At 39.2% G+C, this 18,614-nt stretch overlaps 1 protein-coding gene across 1 annotated transcript in view; it reads left to right on the top strand.

Annotated features, from left to right (window-relative positions):
• Positions 1-18,614, top strand: part of palmdb (palmdelphin b) — a 38,247-nt gene that overhangs the window by 15,658 nt on the left and 3,975 nt on the right. Inside the window, exons 3-8 of the mRNA XM_037537062.1 lie at positions 3,080-3,160; positions 3,565-3,695; positions 6,052-6,166; positions 6,453-6,477; positions 6,572-6,688; positions 7,162-8,102. Coding sequence (XP_037392959.1) covers positions 3,080-3,160; positions 3,565-3,695; positions 6,052-6,166; positions 6,453-6,477; positions 6,572-6,688; positions 7,162-8,102 — 1,410 coding nt within the window. The remainder of the gene's footprint in view (positions 1-3,079; positions 3,161-3,564; positions 3,696-6,051; positions 6,167-6,452; positions 6,478-6,571; positions 6,689-7,161; positions 8,103-18,614) is intronic.

The raw sequence follows: 18,614 nt of genomic DNA, 5'->3' as shown, positions 1-18,614 counted from the left end.
GATAAGATAAGATAAGATAAGATAAGATAAGATAAGATAAGATAAGATAAGATAAGATAAGATAAGATAAGATAGGGCTTTATTGTTATTCACATCACATGTGGTACATGAGGTGAAACCTTGTACGAAACATTGTACTCACGGTCCAGTCAACTCCCAAAGTGACAAACAATAAACAATAAATAGAAGGTGCATAAAGGGGAGGACAGATAACAGCAGCATGGACCACAGCTGTATGAGTATGAAGTAGAAGGTGTATATCTTAATACTGGTAATGTATAAAGTGACATGTGTAGGCATGATATAGTGGAGGCATTGATTCAGTACAGCAGCAATAAATAAGTGGACATGAAGTGCCATTGCAGTGATTGTTCAGTTGTAATTTGAGAGTCTTACAGCTTCAGGGAAGAAGCTGTTTCTCAGTCTGGTAGTTTTGCTCTTAATGCTCCGCAACCTCCTACCTGAGGGCAGCGGAACAAAAAGTATGTGTGCTGGATGAGTGGGGATGCCAGTTGCCCTTTTCCTGCATCTAGAGGTGTAAATGTCCATGGTGGTGGGAAGGCTGACTCCAACAGTCCTCTGTGCAGCCTTCACAACCCTCTGCAGAGCTTTCCTCTCTGCCACAGAGCAGCTTCCGTGCCACACAGTGATGGTGGAGCACAGAACGCTCTCCACCACACATCTGTAAAATGAGGTGAGGACTGAGCTCCCGAGTCCAGCATGCCTCAGCCTTCTGAGGAAGTATAGGCGCTGATGTGCCTTCCTGATCAGGCTGGAAGTGTTATTACTCCAGGTGAGATTGTTACTTAGGTGTACACCCAAGTGCCTATAGCTGGTGCACTTCCACTGCAGAACCTCGGATGTGTAGGGGGAGGGGAGGGATGGTGTTGCTCCTTCTGAAATCCACAATCATCTCCTTTGTCTTCTTCACATTGATGCAGAGATTGTTCTCACTACACCAACTCTCCAGGTGTTCCACCTCCTGCCTATAGCCAAACTCATCACTATTTGTGATGCATCCAACCACTGCCGTATCGTCCACAAACACAATATGACAGCCTGGATGGACGGCTGAACAGTCATATGTAAGCAGTGTAAACAGGAGGGGGCTCAGCACACAGCCCTGAGGGGAGCCGGTGCTGAGGATGATGGTGGAGGAGGAGATGTTGTGGATCCTCACAGACTGCGGGGCCTGTTAGTCAGGAAATCCAGGACCCAATTACAGAGAGAGGTGCTCAGTCCAAATGTGTGGAGTTTGTAAGCCAGGGTCTGGTGAATCATCGTGTTAAAGGCAGATGTGAAGTCCACAAAGAGCATACGGACGTAAGAATCCTTATTCTCCAGGTGGGTGAGGGCAGTGTGGAACACAGAGGAGATGGCATCCTCTGTGGATCAGTTTTTCCGGTACGTGTACTGATGTGGATCCCCAGTGATGTCGATGTTGGCTTTGATGTGGTTCATAACCAGTCTTAGCGACTATCGGGGTGAGGGTTACTGGCCGATAGTCATTCAGTTCTGTCACTGTGGAGTTCTTGGGGACTGGGATGATGGTAGCGGTCTTCAGGCAGGTGGGGACAACTGCCTGGATTAAAGAGGAGTTGAAGATGTCTGTCAGCACCTCAGAGAGTTGGTCTGCACATGTTTCGGTACAGAGAAGAAAAATGAACTTGCAAACTTACCTCTTAAATGGCCCGGAGCTGCCAGTGGGTCCAGGCTTCCATTATTTACTCTTATATTTTAAGTAAGAAGAAATTATTCCACTACCTCATGTCCAGAAATGTGTCTGTGCTGCACTGTCCTGTCTGTTTACTGTGTCTAATGTCTGTTTTATTCATCGTATTTATTGTTTCTAGTTTAATTTTTTGTTTGCACACTATGTCTTCACATTTGCACTTTGTACTTTTTGTTCCTTGTTGCTCCGTGTTGTTCCTGGTGGAACGTAATTTCACTCCACTGTGTACTTGTACATAGATGGAATGACAATAAAAGCCTCTTGACTTGACTTGATTTGAGAGTGGTTTGATGTGAAATGCTGCATTGTAGAGAAACATTCTTTACAGTGGTAATGATAGGAACCAGGAGTCACAATGTCTACAATGCAAATAAAGCCACTTTATTTATGAAAAATCACCAGTGAATCTACAAGTGACTCCTGAGTTTTTATATGTAATGTTGATAAATGATGGCAAAATAGCGGTAAATCTGAATTAGGGGACTATTTTGCCTTATAGTGCCTTACATGTACCTCTCCATCCTGTGCGTCTTTAAAACATATTTTCGCCCAAAAATGTTCTTTTTAGACAGGAAAGGCTTCCTGCTGGCGCACCTCCCATGTAGGTTTTTGCAGTCTCTTTCTAATGGTAGATGCTTGCACTTTGACATCAACACTGGAAAGAGTTACATTTAGATCATGTGATGAAATTTTTGGTGCCTCATTTAACATCTTATGGTCTGCTTTTGGGCTAAATGTCCTAGGCCAGCATTACCTGGACAAGATAGCAGTGGTTTTAAATCTTCTCCACTTATAGACAATTTTCTGGACAGTGGAATGATTGATTTCCAATCATGTGGATATCTTCTTAAATCCCTTCCTAAAACCACAGACATCTACAACTTTCTTTCTGAAGGTCTCTTTTGATCTAGTCATGATAATATCACACACTCCAATTATGGAAAGCAAACCAGACCAGATATCTAGAGGCTTAAATAAGACAAGTTCAGCCCTCCAAAACATTCTTGCAAGATATTCTAATTACTAGCACCTGATTGGGTGCACCTGATTTCAATTTGACACATCTAAAGTAGTGATATATGTAGTGGTGTGCAGACTTCTTCCACATAAGAAAACTTCATCACTGTATTGATTTCATTTATATAAAGAATGACAAGATGTTAATTGTAGGTGTCACTTGTTAAATTGTGTCACCTTTATCTATCCACAATGCTGAAAAAGAAGACTTGATATATTTTATCTCAAAGTAAAAGTCTAAACTTTTTATGGAGTGTAACTTCACATGACTACTTATTTTCAGGAACTGGATGTCTAGTGTGCTTTTAACAATTCAATGCATTTAAACAGGAAAAGAGAAGAATACAAGAGGACATCGCAAAGAAAAGGAGAGAAATTGAAGAGGTCAAGTTAAAACTTCAGTATCTGAAGGTATATCTGTCTTCTATATATCTGGATTCTCTAAGCGATGCCATGGAAGAACCACTTTGCTTTGCTAAAGAACCATGCTTTAAAAAGAGCTTTGTGACTCTGAATAACCTTTTAAAGAATTAAAGAAGCTTCACGTCATATAAAGGTTCTGCACAAATTTAAGGGTTCTTCCTGGGTTTGTCACACTTACACACCTCATGGACAAACACGGTTCTCTTAAGAACCATCCAGTGAAAGAGTCTTTAGGGAATTAAAAAAGTGGTTCTTTTATGGTGTCAGGCAAAAAAAATCCCTTCGTGGAATCTTCATTTTGAAGAGTGTGCAACATATTTGAGGTGCATTTTGAGTCTTGAGATAAGAAATAGCTTTTGGAAACTGATCTACACCCTCTGCTGTCTGAATAGAAAAAGGCTCTGCGGGAACAATGGCTCATGGATGGTTTATGTGGCCAGAATGATGAGGAAGAACACGCTATGAGAGTACAAGCTCAGGAGGAACAACAACGGGCTGAGCTCCTACAGAGTGATATTGACAGGTACTCTAGACAAGTGGATCGATGTCTCTGTTTTTGTTTCACTGCTTTCGCTATTTCAGCCATTTCAGCATATGTGGACATCACAGCATGTAACCTACAAGCTTACCCCTCTCACTCAGAGCCGTGAGAGGAAGACGACTGGTAGGATTACTCTTGTTTAACCCCTGTGATGAGCTTTAAGTGTCAAATGGTGGTTACCCAGCCAGGCTGCATGGCGTTACATAATGTGTCTACTTACTCTACTTATGCTTACCTCTGTCTGGACAAACAAATCAGTTACGCAGAATGGCTTACAACTGACGGACGACTAACACTAATAAAACACAGATTAATCAAGTAAATTGTGTTTAACTTTAACCACACTTCCACGAAGAGTAGATCTATCACTGCAAAAAGTTTGCATGGGTGTGAGAGTTGAGGTCACAGCATTAGGAACTTCACTACATTTAGCCAGTTAAGGATGTCATTACAGACCATTTGAAAGCATCTAGGCACTTAAGACTTCAAGTCACCACGGCACAGTCAGACTGCTTGATATCTTGGTTCTGCCTGCTCTGATAGAGAGTAAAGGGAAAGAATCGTAGCCTTGTGAACACAGTGCAGTGAATTGTAAGAGTTTTGATTGCTGCAGTTTAAGTGAAGTGCGATTAAACGGATGAAAAGCAATCTGAAGAAAATTTTTCCTGTCACCAGGAGAATGCTACCCATCAACTTTCCCCGATGCTCCTGATACTAAGGATCAAAGCCATGCCCTCAATCACAGCACAGAAAAACAAGCTGTTAAGCTGTCTATGATCAATCCAGTAGATGGCTTATTTTTGTGGAATAGCAAATCATCTCAGTGCTAGCAAAACAATTTTTATCACAGAAATGAAGAAATTGTCATATTAGTTCATGTTATTTCACTTGTTACAGAAGAGATGGCTATACAGATTTAGAAATCAAGGCACAAATACCTAAATCCTAACATTACTTTACACATAAACCTGGAGAACAAAATCATCACGAAGCTAGCTTACGTGCAGTTGTCTGAGAAGATTACATGCTGTTGCTTCAATCCTAGTTTCACGCCAGGACTTGATGCGAGAACATCTGTTATGTCTCATATCAGATACTTAGCACTGTTCTCCAAGTGTGTCCTATGATGTTGTGTCATGTCTTGATTGACTACATGTGTGTTTAAACATGAAGGTTTCCCATCACTTTCCCAGACTGGTTGAGTAATGTGAGAAGAAGAGAGTTAGACAGCGGATGAGGATTGGCAACAATTAATTAGCAACACCCCTAGATAATTTCACAATTTTCTACAGCTACAACAAATAAACATGCAACAGAAAACAACCATATTACAGCCGTTTTAGCATCATTCCGCTAGCTGCCTGCTTAATTTAGAATGGACTGACTAGTTTTTCAACATTCTGGAAAACGTAAAGAAATTATTACATGAAAACTATCATTTTCAACGTGGTCTCAGACTTAGACTTAGGCTAATTAGGTTAATTTGTAAATGCCTGTTGCCCTTTACATTGTGTGCACACTACATGATAAATACACCATAGGAAATGGTAATAAAAGTATAGTAAAAGTATTTTGCTCCTTCTGCTGTAAAGTTAGTGGAGGTATAATATTTTGTTTTTACAGCAGTATACATATATTGTGTCTGTGTGTGTGCGTGCGTGTGTGTGTGTGTGTGTGTGTGTGTGTGTGTGTTTGTGTGTGTGTATTACATAAAGATAAAACGTTCTTTTTTAAAGGAAGTGTAGCAATTATTTGTTTCAAGTTATTTTGGACCATTTCTACTTGTTTAATAATCATCACAATTTGACACAAAGTGAAGGCAGTTGTCAAAAATGAAAACCAAACAAATTATCCAGTAGTTGTGTTCCTTCCATTTACTGCCACTTCATTTTTCCATTACTTTAGTTGTTGTATTTTTTTTCTTTTATTTTAATTGCATTTTACTTCATTTGCTTATTTTGTGTTTTATTTATTGTCTATATTTTGTTTCTTTCCCCTGTTGTTTTTAATCATTCATTGTAAAGTACTTTGAAAGGTAGTACCATTTTATGTGCTATGTAAACAAGGTTTATTATCATTATTATTATTATTATTATTATTATTATTATTATTAATCATGGATTATCTTCATTCATACAATAAAAAAAAACAATGAAAATGAGAAATAATTCAAGTTTAGGGTGATATCGTTATAATAATTCCTATGATTTTTACTCCACAACACATGTTCATAAAAATCCTCTGTGTGATCAGGCTTGAGTGGGTGTTTGAAAAGCTGTTGGATGTGATCTCCAGGGTGTGCTGTCACTTCATTGTGTTTTTTGTATCTGTTCTGCAGAATAGAAAGTGAGATCAGCGCTCTTGAGACACAGGAGATGAATATTTCAGAGAATGAAGAGCTCATTCTGAAGCGGCTGAAGGAGGTGGAGAAGACTGCAGAGGACATTATAAAGGTATTGCTGGGTTAATCATTCGACTGTGTGTGGGCACATTAACTCTTGCAGTTTTCTAGACTAATCTGCTCCAACAGCTGATGGGTCGGAGTTATGAGTCATGGCATGTAAACATGGAAGAGAGTGGAATGGTTCTGTTTTGACATCATGATGCAACTCCTGGCAGTCTTTTGGTTGTTAGAACTGACAGAAGACAGTAAGCTTGATGTGGTGTGGTACGGGCACTTTGGGGTGTATCTTCCCATAATTTCATGTTTTGATATCGACCCACTGTATTTCTACACAGGCAGTCAATGGTGCTGTCCAACCAGGTAAACAATCTTTTTGTGTGTTTTGCATAAAACATGATATCAACTTCCATACCCTTTTCATAACAATATTGGATTCATACAATATCTGTTACAGAGCCAATTCAGTACATTTATTCTGCAATACCTGATATTCCTAAGTCATATACCCCAACCCTTCTGAGAAGAATTAACACTCCAGTACAAGAGCCGGATACCGAACAAGAGAAAAAGGGTATGATTCATTACTATGCATACTGTAAATCAAACTTTAATATGGTGATATGCTGAAAATAAAAATAAAGGTTCCTAAATGCTTCTTCACATATGTGATTCTTGTAAAACCCTGCACTTGGTATAATGTAGAACTTTAAACAAAGACACAGTGTCATTAATGCAAAGTACTAAAAACTTTCTGAATGCTAATAGTGCCCCTTGTGGAGAAATTCCAGCCTGCTAAATGTGACTTATAAAGTGAGTGTGAGTGAATGAATGAGTGAGTAAGTTACAAGCCAGGTCCATGAGATGCTTTGCTCCTTTACATTCACACATCTCTTTTACAAAAATATTTCTTTAAAGAAAATTCATTGAAAGGTTTTAAGGAGTTTTTGGCTATATATGTACTGTAGTGTAAAAAACTATGCAATAAGAAGTAAAATTAAAGAAATCCTACCTGGCTCATGCTTGCTCCTCCTCTTTTTTCTTCAGCAATGTATGCTATGGAGATTAGTGTGGAAAAAGACCTGCGCACAGGAAAGAGTCAGGTTCTTTCCTCTGCCACGGTCGCCCCACAGGAGTTCCAGCAGAAAGGCATCAAAGTCTACGATGATGGCAGAAAAAGTGTTTTTGCTGTACAGTCTGCTGGAAAGGTGTCTGATGATAGTTTAGATGCACTGAGTCCTCTGGAGGTGGAGGAGCTTCTAAGAAAAGCAACACAGAAGAAGGCTTCAAGCGATGTGGAGTACCATGAGCCTGTGTTTTCCAGTCCATACAGCAGGCCCTGTACTCCTAGAAAAGGGGAACGAGGTGTGATAAGCCCAGCTCACAATGGTTTCCACAAGGTTAGCAAGACTCCCAGCCCATTACAGCCTGAAAACTGCATGAAACAAGATGCTCAAGGTCAAGCAGATGCCAAGTTCTCACCCTTTTACATTCCAGATTCCAGACAATATCTTCACAATAACCACAGTTCTATAAACAGACAGGAAGCTAATCTCACCAAAGGATGTGGTGGTGAGCACTTAAACAAACAAGAGCTCATCCAGGAACCTGAGGAACAGCAAAATTTCACTCCAGAATCCAATTCAGAGTTAGAATATGAAAGAACCTCTCCTATTTACTCAAAAGTGGACTTCAACTCCATCCCGGCTGAGCTGGACTGTAGTGAGCCTATCACTATGATTTTTATAGGTTATCAGAATGCGGAGTCAGATGAGGAAGAGGAGAAGATGCAGGCTGAACTGGTGGTTATTGGCAGTGATGGAGAAGAACACGATGAGGAACCACTGTCATATCATCCGCACGGGTACCACAGCAAGATCTTCCAGCCCAGGAGTGACAATATCCACCGCTCAGAGATCAGGCCTAGCATATTCAGTCCAGGAGGACAAATAAGGACACACATGGAGCAGATGACCCAAGTGCCTCAGGTATCATTAGAAGAACAAAAAGGCAGCATGACAACTAATAGCATGCATATTTTCTATTGTAACCTATTTAAAATGGATTTTCACTTTTTGTTTCTATTTTTACTTCATAATGAAATTATTAAGATGTAAACAAACTCATTATGAGTGGCTTGATGTAAAATGGTTATGAATACACTGCCTGATTCCTAAGACACTAATTTAGAAAAATTTTGAGATGAGAATGGTCTAATTTTTTAATCCATTCATAGCAGACAAATACATGCAGGGTGTGTTTAGGCAAATTAGTCCCCAAAGAAAAAAAATATATATATTTTTAATTTAGCCCTATTTTACCGTCCTCATTAACAAAACATATAAAAACTCAGAAGACGTGTAGAATCACTGGTCATTTTGGATAATACATGGCAAATTGGCTATATTTGCGCAAGACATGACAACCCTTGGTTCCTATCACCACCACTGCAAAACATCAAAGCAGTTAAGTTTCTCTATAGCACTCTGTTTCACATCAAACTACTCAAAATGACTTTGTTTACATCTAAACAATTGAATTATGTAACTGAATTACCCCTTCGGAAATTTCACTGCACTCGCTAATCAGATTAAGACCTGAACTCTAAAGCCTCTATCAGGAACTACCAAAGGAGGATCAGTAAGTCAAAAGCCAAATATGTTCAGTAAGAGAAAGCACAGCTCGGCATTATATTTCTGAGTCTAAATAAAGGTTGAATGAATTATGGCCAGTGTTGAGCGCTGTCTAAACCTGTCCAACTGATTGAGCAATCTGGTTTGTGAGAAACAGCCTCGGAGATTAGACCCTAGTTTACAGAGAGATGGTGTATGTTTCAGCAGGTCTACTAATACTGACCTCATCTTATTTGAAAGCCTGGTACTTCCTGATAGGAGCTTTAGCCCCACTCAGTGGTCAAAACAATTATATCAGCTTCATATGAATATGTCTTATGCATGTCAGAGAGCCTTAAATGCCCTATGCAGTACCTTATTTTTGTGTAAATACATGCACCTTTCTTACTTGTTAATATAACTGTCATTGTTGTCTGTTCCTATTTTACTAATAAATACCTGTTCTGAACAATTAACCCTGACGTTCTTATTATTTACCTTCACATAACTTTGACATCCGAAATGTTTGACTTAACTAACAAGTCATTTCCACCTAATAAATGTTTTCAGTGTTTTTAAAATCTATTACTTAATTGAGAGACATCACCACAGCAGTTTCAGAGGTGTTCTTCATCGGTTTTGGACAAACTGATCCATCACGTCTATTTATATTTCAGGGTCCAAAGCATTTTGGCTATTATCCTGAGTCACAGCCTTTTGTGACTTTTCTCTCCCATAGACATGATGTGCACCAGTTAGCGTGTAAAGACAAGTCTGTTTCCTGTGCTGAGGAATAATAGACAGCATCGCACTGGCTTTTGCTGTCCATCAGCCGTAATTGAACAGTTTGTCCTTGGTCGCTTTTAAGGCACAGTGGCTGTTTCGAGAGGCATTTCATAACATCTGCTTGAGAGGCAGTTATATAATCTTAGCCTTGCATTACGTAAGAAAATGACTGCAGAAATGTACAAGGCCTCATGTATCTATTGTTTTTACCCAACCCCATAATTTCACTTTGAGAGCTTACGCCATGTGCTGAATAAAGACCCCATCGAGCAGCACCACAAACAAGTGATGACTCTGTACATTATGTCTAGGTGATACTGAACTGCTCTTCCTTGTGTCCACAGTCTGGAGAACCAAAGTGCCTCAGCTAGGAAAACATGTGCAGCTTCCACACAGCAAGATCCCAAGCTCACATATTTGATGAAGCCGAGATGAGAAAGAACGGATCTATGAATCATGTTTCCTCTACACTAGAACTGAGACTTGATGAGATGAAATATTAATGCGAAAATTTCTCATGGAAATTCAGAAGCAAAAGAAAAACGGAGAGCAGATGGTTTTGTGATGCCAAAAACGTTATACTTTTTAGGAGTATGTGAAATGCAACTTTTTAATGCTTTTGCAATCTGAAGTGCCTTATGGGATCGTTTTGAAAAAAAGACTCCTGTTTGTTGCTTATAAGAATGATAATTATAAAAATCCCTGGAGTGTAAACGTTCTTTGTGAAAGTACTATGATTCATGCAAATGTTTGAGAAAAAAAATCTTCACAGTAACAATTTTCTTCTATGTTTAGACTGCTGGATCTGAGCTTTACATGCACCTCTGAGGATTAATGCTGAATATGACATAAATCAAAGCATGCTAAGAGGGCAGTGTTCTTCTTTAGTTTCGTAGAAAACAGTTTGGATGCCCATATTGTCATATTATCATATTATCAAGTATCTGCCTTATGGAATACAATAGGTACTCCTACTATAAACCCCAAAGACATTTGCTTTGCGCTAACATTCAGAAATAATAAATACATGAACAAATCCATAAAGCCTTAAATTGTATTCATATACTGAATTGCCTGCCTGTAGTTCCTGATATGTGTACTGCAGATGCAAACTGACTCATTCCTACAAACACACAAATCTTTTTATTATTAGATAATCAGATTCACAAAAGTTCCTGAGAGGCACAAGTTGGAATAGGACAAATTCACACTGTAAGTTTGTGTACAGACCAGTAAGAACCTGAAAAACTTACAATAAGCTTGTCCTATGATTTTTTGTAAACATCATGTGTTGTACTGTAGACCAATAGTAGGATCATCTTTACAGTCATTAATGAGAACTGGAAACCTGGAATGGCTCAAATATTTCTTGCACAGTGAGTGATAAATGAAGAGGAAAGTGACCGTTGGTCTTTCCTTGACAAAAACATTAGGATTATTTTATGTATGACATCTAAAATGTAATGGCAAATTTGTACTTATACATAAATTAACTCAATTCTATCTGTGTAATCACAGAATTCTATTTTATCAAAGCCATAAATCTGATTATGACTGCTTTTGATTTTGTTCACAACACAGAATCAGAATCAGGCTTTATTGGCCAAGCAAGTGTGTACAATGAAGGAATTTGTCTTTGGTTGCATACTAGCTCACAACATACAGAACTAACAATAGTTATTTTCCACTTAACCACATATCCAAACATCCATTCCAGCAAACATTTACACATCCACACATTTTTAAGTAAAAAAGTGTTCACAAAAGGTATTTGGGTAAGGTCTAGAGTATAAAAACAGTGTGTCAAGTAACAGAGCTAAGCTTACGCGTAATAATTGTTTATAAGTATTATAGCATGAGCCAGAAACTTCTCCAGAGTTGGGTTGCCTCATCCCTCATTAGGCTGAAGCACCTGCCTGAGGGAAGAACCTGAAATAGGCAGCAGGCATTCACTGACATAATTTCTAAATCCACAGTACTGTGCAAAAGTTCCAGTAGAACCAACCATTAAGTACAAGCTGTTCATTTTCCAGCTTCAGGAAAAAAAGCAGATTTATTTAATAGAAAATTACACAGAAGCCTCACAAAGTAAATAGCATTTTTTTCAGTATCTAGTGTTTAGTTTATTATAGCATCCATTCTTTTCAGCAGACTTACTGTCAGTTTTCCAAAGAAATCTGTAGGAATATTTTTCCACACCTCTAAAGTTCAGTCTTAGAAGTTGGTTGCATTTTCTGCTCCTCATGATCTAAATATTCTCAAACACATTTTGTGATGTTGAGGCCTGGTTTCTGGGGTGGTCAGTACATTGTTCTAAAAACACCAGCAGCTTCTTTGTTTTATTTGCAAAATTTCTTATTCTTTTCTCTATTTTATTTTCTCAGTAATGGCTTCTTGTCAGCTACACATCCTTTCAGACCCATAGAGTTGTCTTCTCTCAGTGGACGGATGAACAGAAACACCTTTTTTATATTTGCAACAAGAGTGGAGCTTTTTTTTCCCTCTCCCTCAAAGTTGAAAGCTTCAAGTGCTGTTTGTCTGATGATATCAGTTTTGGTGGTCTACCAGGTCTTGTTTGGTTGTTAGGAGTCCCATTTCTTCTACATCTTTAAATAGTTTTTTAATCTCTAGTTTCAGAAACTCAGAAATGTTTATTCACTAATTGTCAACTGAGTTTCCTCTTCCTTATGCAAGCAGATTATCTATTATCTAACCTCCTCATAAATATCCCCTAAAATGAATAACATACTCAATGGCTGTTTTGAAATGAAAGAAATGAAGGTCTCTGTCTTAGCACAGTACTAAAAATCTCATGATCTGGAACACTATAAATCTCAATTTATTCTCTCAGCTACACACTTGAAAAAGATGGTTCTCCAAGGCTTCTTTAGTAAAGACAATGATTCTATGTGAAACCATAAAGAAAAGAACCTTTTGCATGATTAAATGGTTCTTTGCATCATGAAAGGGTCCTTTAGATTTATGGAGAATGTGCTGTAGATGGTTCTATATAGAACCTTTTTGAAAAGGGTTCTATGTAACACCAACAAGGGATCTGTTATTGTTACGATCTTGACGTCTTAGCAACAGAATAACCTTTTTTGGTGCTATATATAACCCTCTTCGAAAAGGTTCTATATAGAACTATCTACACACATTCTGAAGAACCCTTTCACAATACATTGAACCCTTTAATCATGCAAAGGGTTATTTCAGTGCTCATGGTTCTATATACATCAATTTTCTTTACTGAAGAACCTTTGAAGAACCTAATTTTTAAGAATGTAGTCCTCAGTTATCTGTTTCATTAAAATGTAAACTAATATTAGTTAGTAGAATTGTGGACCTTTTTTACTTGCCAAAGAACTGCAACATCTGTGTTTGGGTGGTGGGTATAGTATAGTGGGTAACACCTCTGCCTTCTAAGTTGTAGACTGGGGTTTCATTCCCCATCTGGTTGAGCACCCTACACTATACCAATAAGAGTCCTTGGGCAAGACTCCTAACATTACATTCGCCTATCTGTGTAAAATGGTCAAATGGTAAGTCGCTCTGGATAACAGTGTCTGCCAAATGCCGTAAGTGTGTTTAATGAAGGAAAAGTCTTACCTGTATCTGTATAACTTCCTTGCCATCAGTTCCTACATTCAGAGATACATTTTTGGAGTGGTGCTATCCATTTACCACTTTCTTACAGATTTTAGAGAGGGCTGTTACACCAACACCAATTCATTGTTCAGAAATGTGACAGATGTCAAAATAGACCAGAAAGACTGTAATCACATACAACCCCAATTCCAATGAAGTTGGGACATTGTGTACAACATAAATAAAAACAGAATATGATGATTTGCAAATCCTTTTCGACCTATATTCAATTGAATACACTACAAAGACAAGATATTTAATGTGCAAATGGATAAACTTTATTGTTTTTTGCAAATATTCACTCATTTTGAATTTGATGCCTGCAACACATTCCAAAGACGTTGGGACAGGGGCAACAAAAGACTGGGAAAGTTGAGGAATGCTCAAAAAACACCTGTTTGGAACATTCCACAGGTGAACAGGTTCATTGGAAACAGGTGAGTGTCATGATTGGGTATAAAGGGAGCGTCCCTGAAAGGCTCAGTCGTTCAAAAGCAAAGGATGGGGCGAGGTTCACCACTTTGTGAACAACTGCGTGAGCAAATTTAAGAACAACGTTTCTCTACGTGCAATTGCAAGGAATTTAGGGATTTCATCATCTACAGTCCATAATACCATCAAAAGATAATCTGGAGAATCTGGAGAAATCTCTGCAAGTAAGCAGCAAGGCAGAAAACCAACATTGAATGCCCGTGACCTTCGATCCCACAGGCGGCACTACATTAAAAACCGACATCATTCTGTAACGGATATTACCACATGGGCTCAGGAACACTTCAGAAAACCACTGTCAGTGAACACAGTTCGTCGCTCCATCTACAAGTGCAAGTTAAAACCCTGCCATGCAAAGTGAAAGCCATATATCAACAACAGCTTCTCTAGGCCTGAGCTCATCTGAGATGGACTGACACAAAGTGGAAAAGTGTCCTGTGGTCTGACGAGTCCACATTTCAAATTCTTCACCATTAATGCTGAAAAGTACATACAGGCTTTGGAGCAACATATGCTGCCATCCAAGCAACGTCTTTTTCAGGGACGTCCCTGCTTATTTCAGCAAGACAATGCCAAGCCACATTCTGCACGTGTTACAACAGCGTAGCTGTGTGGCGCATTATGAAGCGCAAAATACAACAACGGGGACCCCGGACTGGTGAGCAAATGAAGTTTGCAAGTACATCAAGCAATAATGGGAAAGAATTGCACCTACAAAGCTTCAAAAATTAGTGTGCTCAGTTCCCAAATGCTTATTGAGTGTTGTTAAAAGGAAAGGTGATGTAACACAGTGGTAAACATGCCCCTGTCCCAACTTCTTTGATACGTGTTGCAGGCATCAAATTCAAAATGAGTGAATATTTGCAAAAAACATTAAAGTTTATCCATTTGAACATTAAATATCTTGTCTTTGTAGTGTATTCAATTGAATATAGGTTGAAAAGGATTTGCAAATCATCATATTCTGTTTTTATTTCTGTTTTACACAACGTCCCAACTTCATTGGAATTGGGGTTGTATTTGATTATTTGATTGATGATGTCAATCGGAAGTACATATCTGTAGTCAGCACTGACAGCTTTTAAAGACATCCTGTGAGAATATTTGTGTGTATGTGTGTGAGTGTAGAGGCAGACTGCTCAGCTATTGGCTGCTTCACGCACATTCAGTGAGATTTGCAGTCTCTGTGGCTTCGGGGAAGAGCACCAGCACAGCACTCTGCTGCTGCCATAGCACAAGGTAGGACAAACACGGCCACACTTACAGGCAACTTCTGAATAAGCTGTTTTACTTTGCAACTACAGGTAACTGATAAAGTGACCAGTGCATTTTGTTGTGACTGGTACATTTTGTTCCTGTGCATGGTGTTGAGCTTTCCAGTGCTGCTGATACTGACTGCTGGTATTGCGTCCACTTTTGGAAGGTTAATGGTTATTGTGGGGAGTCAAACCGCAAAGCACTTGTTGTTGGTGAAATGATTTTTTATTAAGCTTGTAATTACCATTATTGTGCATGTCATTTTTGCTGTGATGTTACTTTGAGAACTGAACTCTAACTGAGGTTTTATTTAAATCTGGGTTTTTCCATTTCTCATTTCATTAGTCAAAGTCAAAGGCAAGAACACAAATACATTTGGACAAATGAGCATTAATTAAAGTTGAACTGAATTCTGAATGGGTTATTTCATCCTCTTGCATCATATATGTAAGACTTAAGAAAAAGAGGTTCAGTTAAGGTCACTTACCTTGTCTTGGTTTTTCCTCTGTACCTTTGAACTTTTAAATTCAGATTTGGGGCTGTGTTTTCAATGTATATTCGAGATGCTACTGATTCTTTTGCATCCAACAGCATAATGACATTCCTTAATAGCGCACAAGTGAAATTGAATATTGTGGAGAAAACACAATAACACTGTTTGTTTCCTGTTTCTTGTCTCAAACGTGTGAAAATGGCAATCGGCAGATTTGATATACTGACAGAAGCCTAGCCACATATTCCTTCCTCAGCAAGTGTGTGCAGAGGCTTTATAGTCCAGGGGGAGAGCAGTCAGAGTGGATGGGCACTCACTGCTACTGATTACTGATGAAGAGCTCTGCTCCTTCATTAAATTGGCAGACAGGGGTGCACTAGAGCACCAGCCCTCAAAGCTTCACAGGAATGAGAAATATTTTCCACTCAGAGCACTGAACGTTGGCCACCACTGTAATAGTTGAAAGCATCATTTTTATTGGCAACCAGGTAGAAGCAGGTCTGTTGTTTTCTAAATGTGATTCCAAATGATAATCAAAAGCATTTAGTTTCAGTGTCATAAATGTCATGAGAGCCTCTTAATGTGAGCATACATGCCGGGTGCACTGCCTCCTCACAGCTATTCTTGCCTGCTTGTTCTCTTGAGAAACTTGTGAGCACTCCTGCCGTGTGATGACTTTTGTCACAGGGGAGGCTAATCAAGCTGTCCCTTAAGGCTCAACGCTTTTGAGAACCATGACCGCTGGCTGGAGGTATGAATGGCCAGCCCACGCATTGCCAAGCCTCTTTTCACTTCAGCCCTCCTTATGATTCACAGGTTATTGTTGCCTTTGTGAAAAACATATCCTTGAAATTAATAAGCAAGTTACCTTCGATACTCCGCACCTGCACCTTCTCTGTTGCCAAGAGGGACGGAGGGATATTTTGAAGGTTCAGTGTGATCAGCTGGTTAAAAGGATGAGGTGAATATGTCTTAAGCCTGCTAGAAGACAGAAGCTCATAAGGAGGCTTACAGAGAGTGGCATACCTTAAAAAAAACATGGATTTCCAGGGACAACAGCACTGGGCTAAGCTAACTCTGCATTTAAGGAATGACGATATTGACCGTCACCTATTGACAACAGGGTAAAAGTGCACAAGTGAACATGAGGTCCACAGTAAGCTAAAAAAGTCAATACATGTTGTACAATCAGTTATTCACTATATAAAAGCTTTTTATAGATGTCTGCAATGGGGCCACTGCTTGAGGCAATACTTACAATAAGCATCATCGACAGTGGCCTGATCAAAGTGGCATATCTGGCAATTTGGTTCACATCAGTCCACCACTAATCCATACCTTCATGTACAGTTCTCCCGAACTGTAGACACAGAGGCTCAGAGTACATGTAGATGTTGTTAAAGGGAGAGTAACTTACTCAGAGACAGGACAGAAATGATCTCCATCTGGCTGTTCTGGCTGAAGTTGGTGGTAGGTACATACTGCTCAGTAATACCTCGGTTTCTCTCTGTCTGTCCTCAATGCTAATCAGCTGTCACTGAATTATTTATTGGATACTGATTTTTATGACACAAATGCTGAGTCTAGTAGGTTGCGAGAATGGACGTTTGCTCACCAGCTGAGCTGTTATACCTACTGGGCTGTTGCCATGGCACTCAACACTTTTCCGGTCTGTTGTTTTCATCATGCATGCCTTTTGTCCGGCTTGATTTGGGGAAAATTTTCTGAAGTTGATGTGGAGAGCAATTTGATCTTTTCCCTTTTGTTACAGCAGTCTTTTTGGCTTTTTGATTCATTTTTGATGTGCTCTGGTATTAAGAGGTTTCATACTTGTGAACCAAAGATCAGCGATAACAGATTAAGCATTGATTATTGCAAATAGATTCTGAGATCTTTATTCATCTGTTTATACTTTACATGTTTTTATATTTAACAAATTAATCACCATTTTACTGACTGTAATGATGACGCACTAAAACACCACTAAAAAGTGGGTATGAGGGTTTATTCAGCAGTAGATCCATGTTTTGTTCCAGTGGCTGTTTGAATGGCTTGTGTGAAAGACTTTTAGGATTAGAGTGAACATTACTTTGACACTTGGCAGCAGGCACAGATGAGCTCAGTGTTAGTTTGGTCAAGCAGTAATCACACTATGTCGCCATTATCAAAGGGGTATCACAGCACGTTAGCAATAACAAAAAGCAAGATAAATAATGATCCACCAGGCAGTTTGTAATCTGTAATTCCTGCAGTCTCAGTGGGATTCTGGACAAAAGCACAGCAAATGTGTCAGAATCTGCAGTGGCTCTTGCTGCTTTTGCTGTGAGTGCTATGTGTCGGCATGCTGTCAGCAAAATATGGGGGCATTGTCTCACGGGGTTCTGCTCTGCTCTGCTCGGCTCCAGGCACTTCCACTATCAAGCTTAATGGGGGCCATGGCTAATCAGCTGGAGGGACACTGGTGCATCACGCGTGGGCGAGGAACCCATTTCTGCAGTCTTACATAATGGAGCCATTTAATTCAGTCAGGCTCTTGCTTTCCCACCCTGAGCACAGCCCACTTTGTGAAATGATTCACTGCAATAGTAAACAAACAACTTTTCACTTTCCTATTCAGTATTGTCTGACACTCTTGAAATAATGGTATCCAGGGAATGCATGCTTGAGGGTCTTTAACAGGGAAAATGAGGAGCATTTAAATTGAATGCATCTGCTTGAGCAGGTGTTTTGCACTCTGATCAAAATTAAATTTTCTTTTTGCGGTGTCAAGATGTGATCGTACCATAGCAGCAGATAAAGGTAAGGTATTGGTGTGCTGAACAAAAAGCATGCTTGCAACTAATGTATTTTGTGCCTGGCTTAACAAACTTATATAAAACAAATACCACTCTTGATGCTAACGAGTTACACCAAACTTTATCTTTGTCACATGACTAAAACTAGAAGGGAAGGAAAAACACTTTGTAAACAGTTAGGCAAAGGTGTTGCTGTTTGCTTAATAAAGATTTTTACTTTTTGTCACTTAAAGCATGAATCAGAGCCATTTCTAGATAAAAGCAGTTGTAGGGCCCCCATATTTTCTCTCCATTCTGTTTTTTATTCTATATTTCGAAATGACAGGGGTGGTGAGAAGCCCCACAAACAGGATGCTGCTAAGGGCCCCAGATATTCCTAAATGGACCTAGCCTGAATAATCACTAAAACCTCAGGGA

The sequence above is a fragment of the Pygocentrus nattereri genome, chromosome 3 (genome assembly GCF_015220715.1).
Source record: "Pygocentrus nattereri isolate fPygNat1 chromosome 3, fPygNat1.pri, whole genome shotgun sequence".
In the NCBI taxonomy this organism is placed as follows: domain Eukaryota; kingdom Metazoa; phylum Chordata; class Actinopteri; order Characiformes; family Serrasalmidae; genus Pygocentrus; species Pygocentrus nattereri.
The sequence above is the reverse complement of the archived record's forward strand: the minus strand, read 5'-3'. Positions and strand labels throughout refer to the sequence as shown.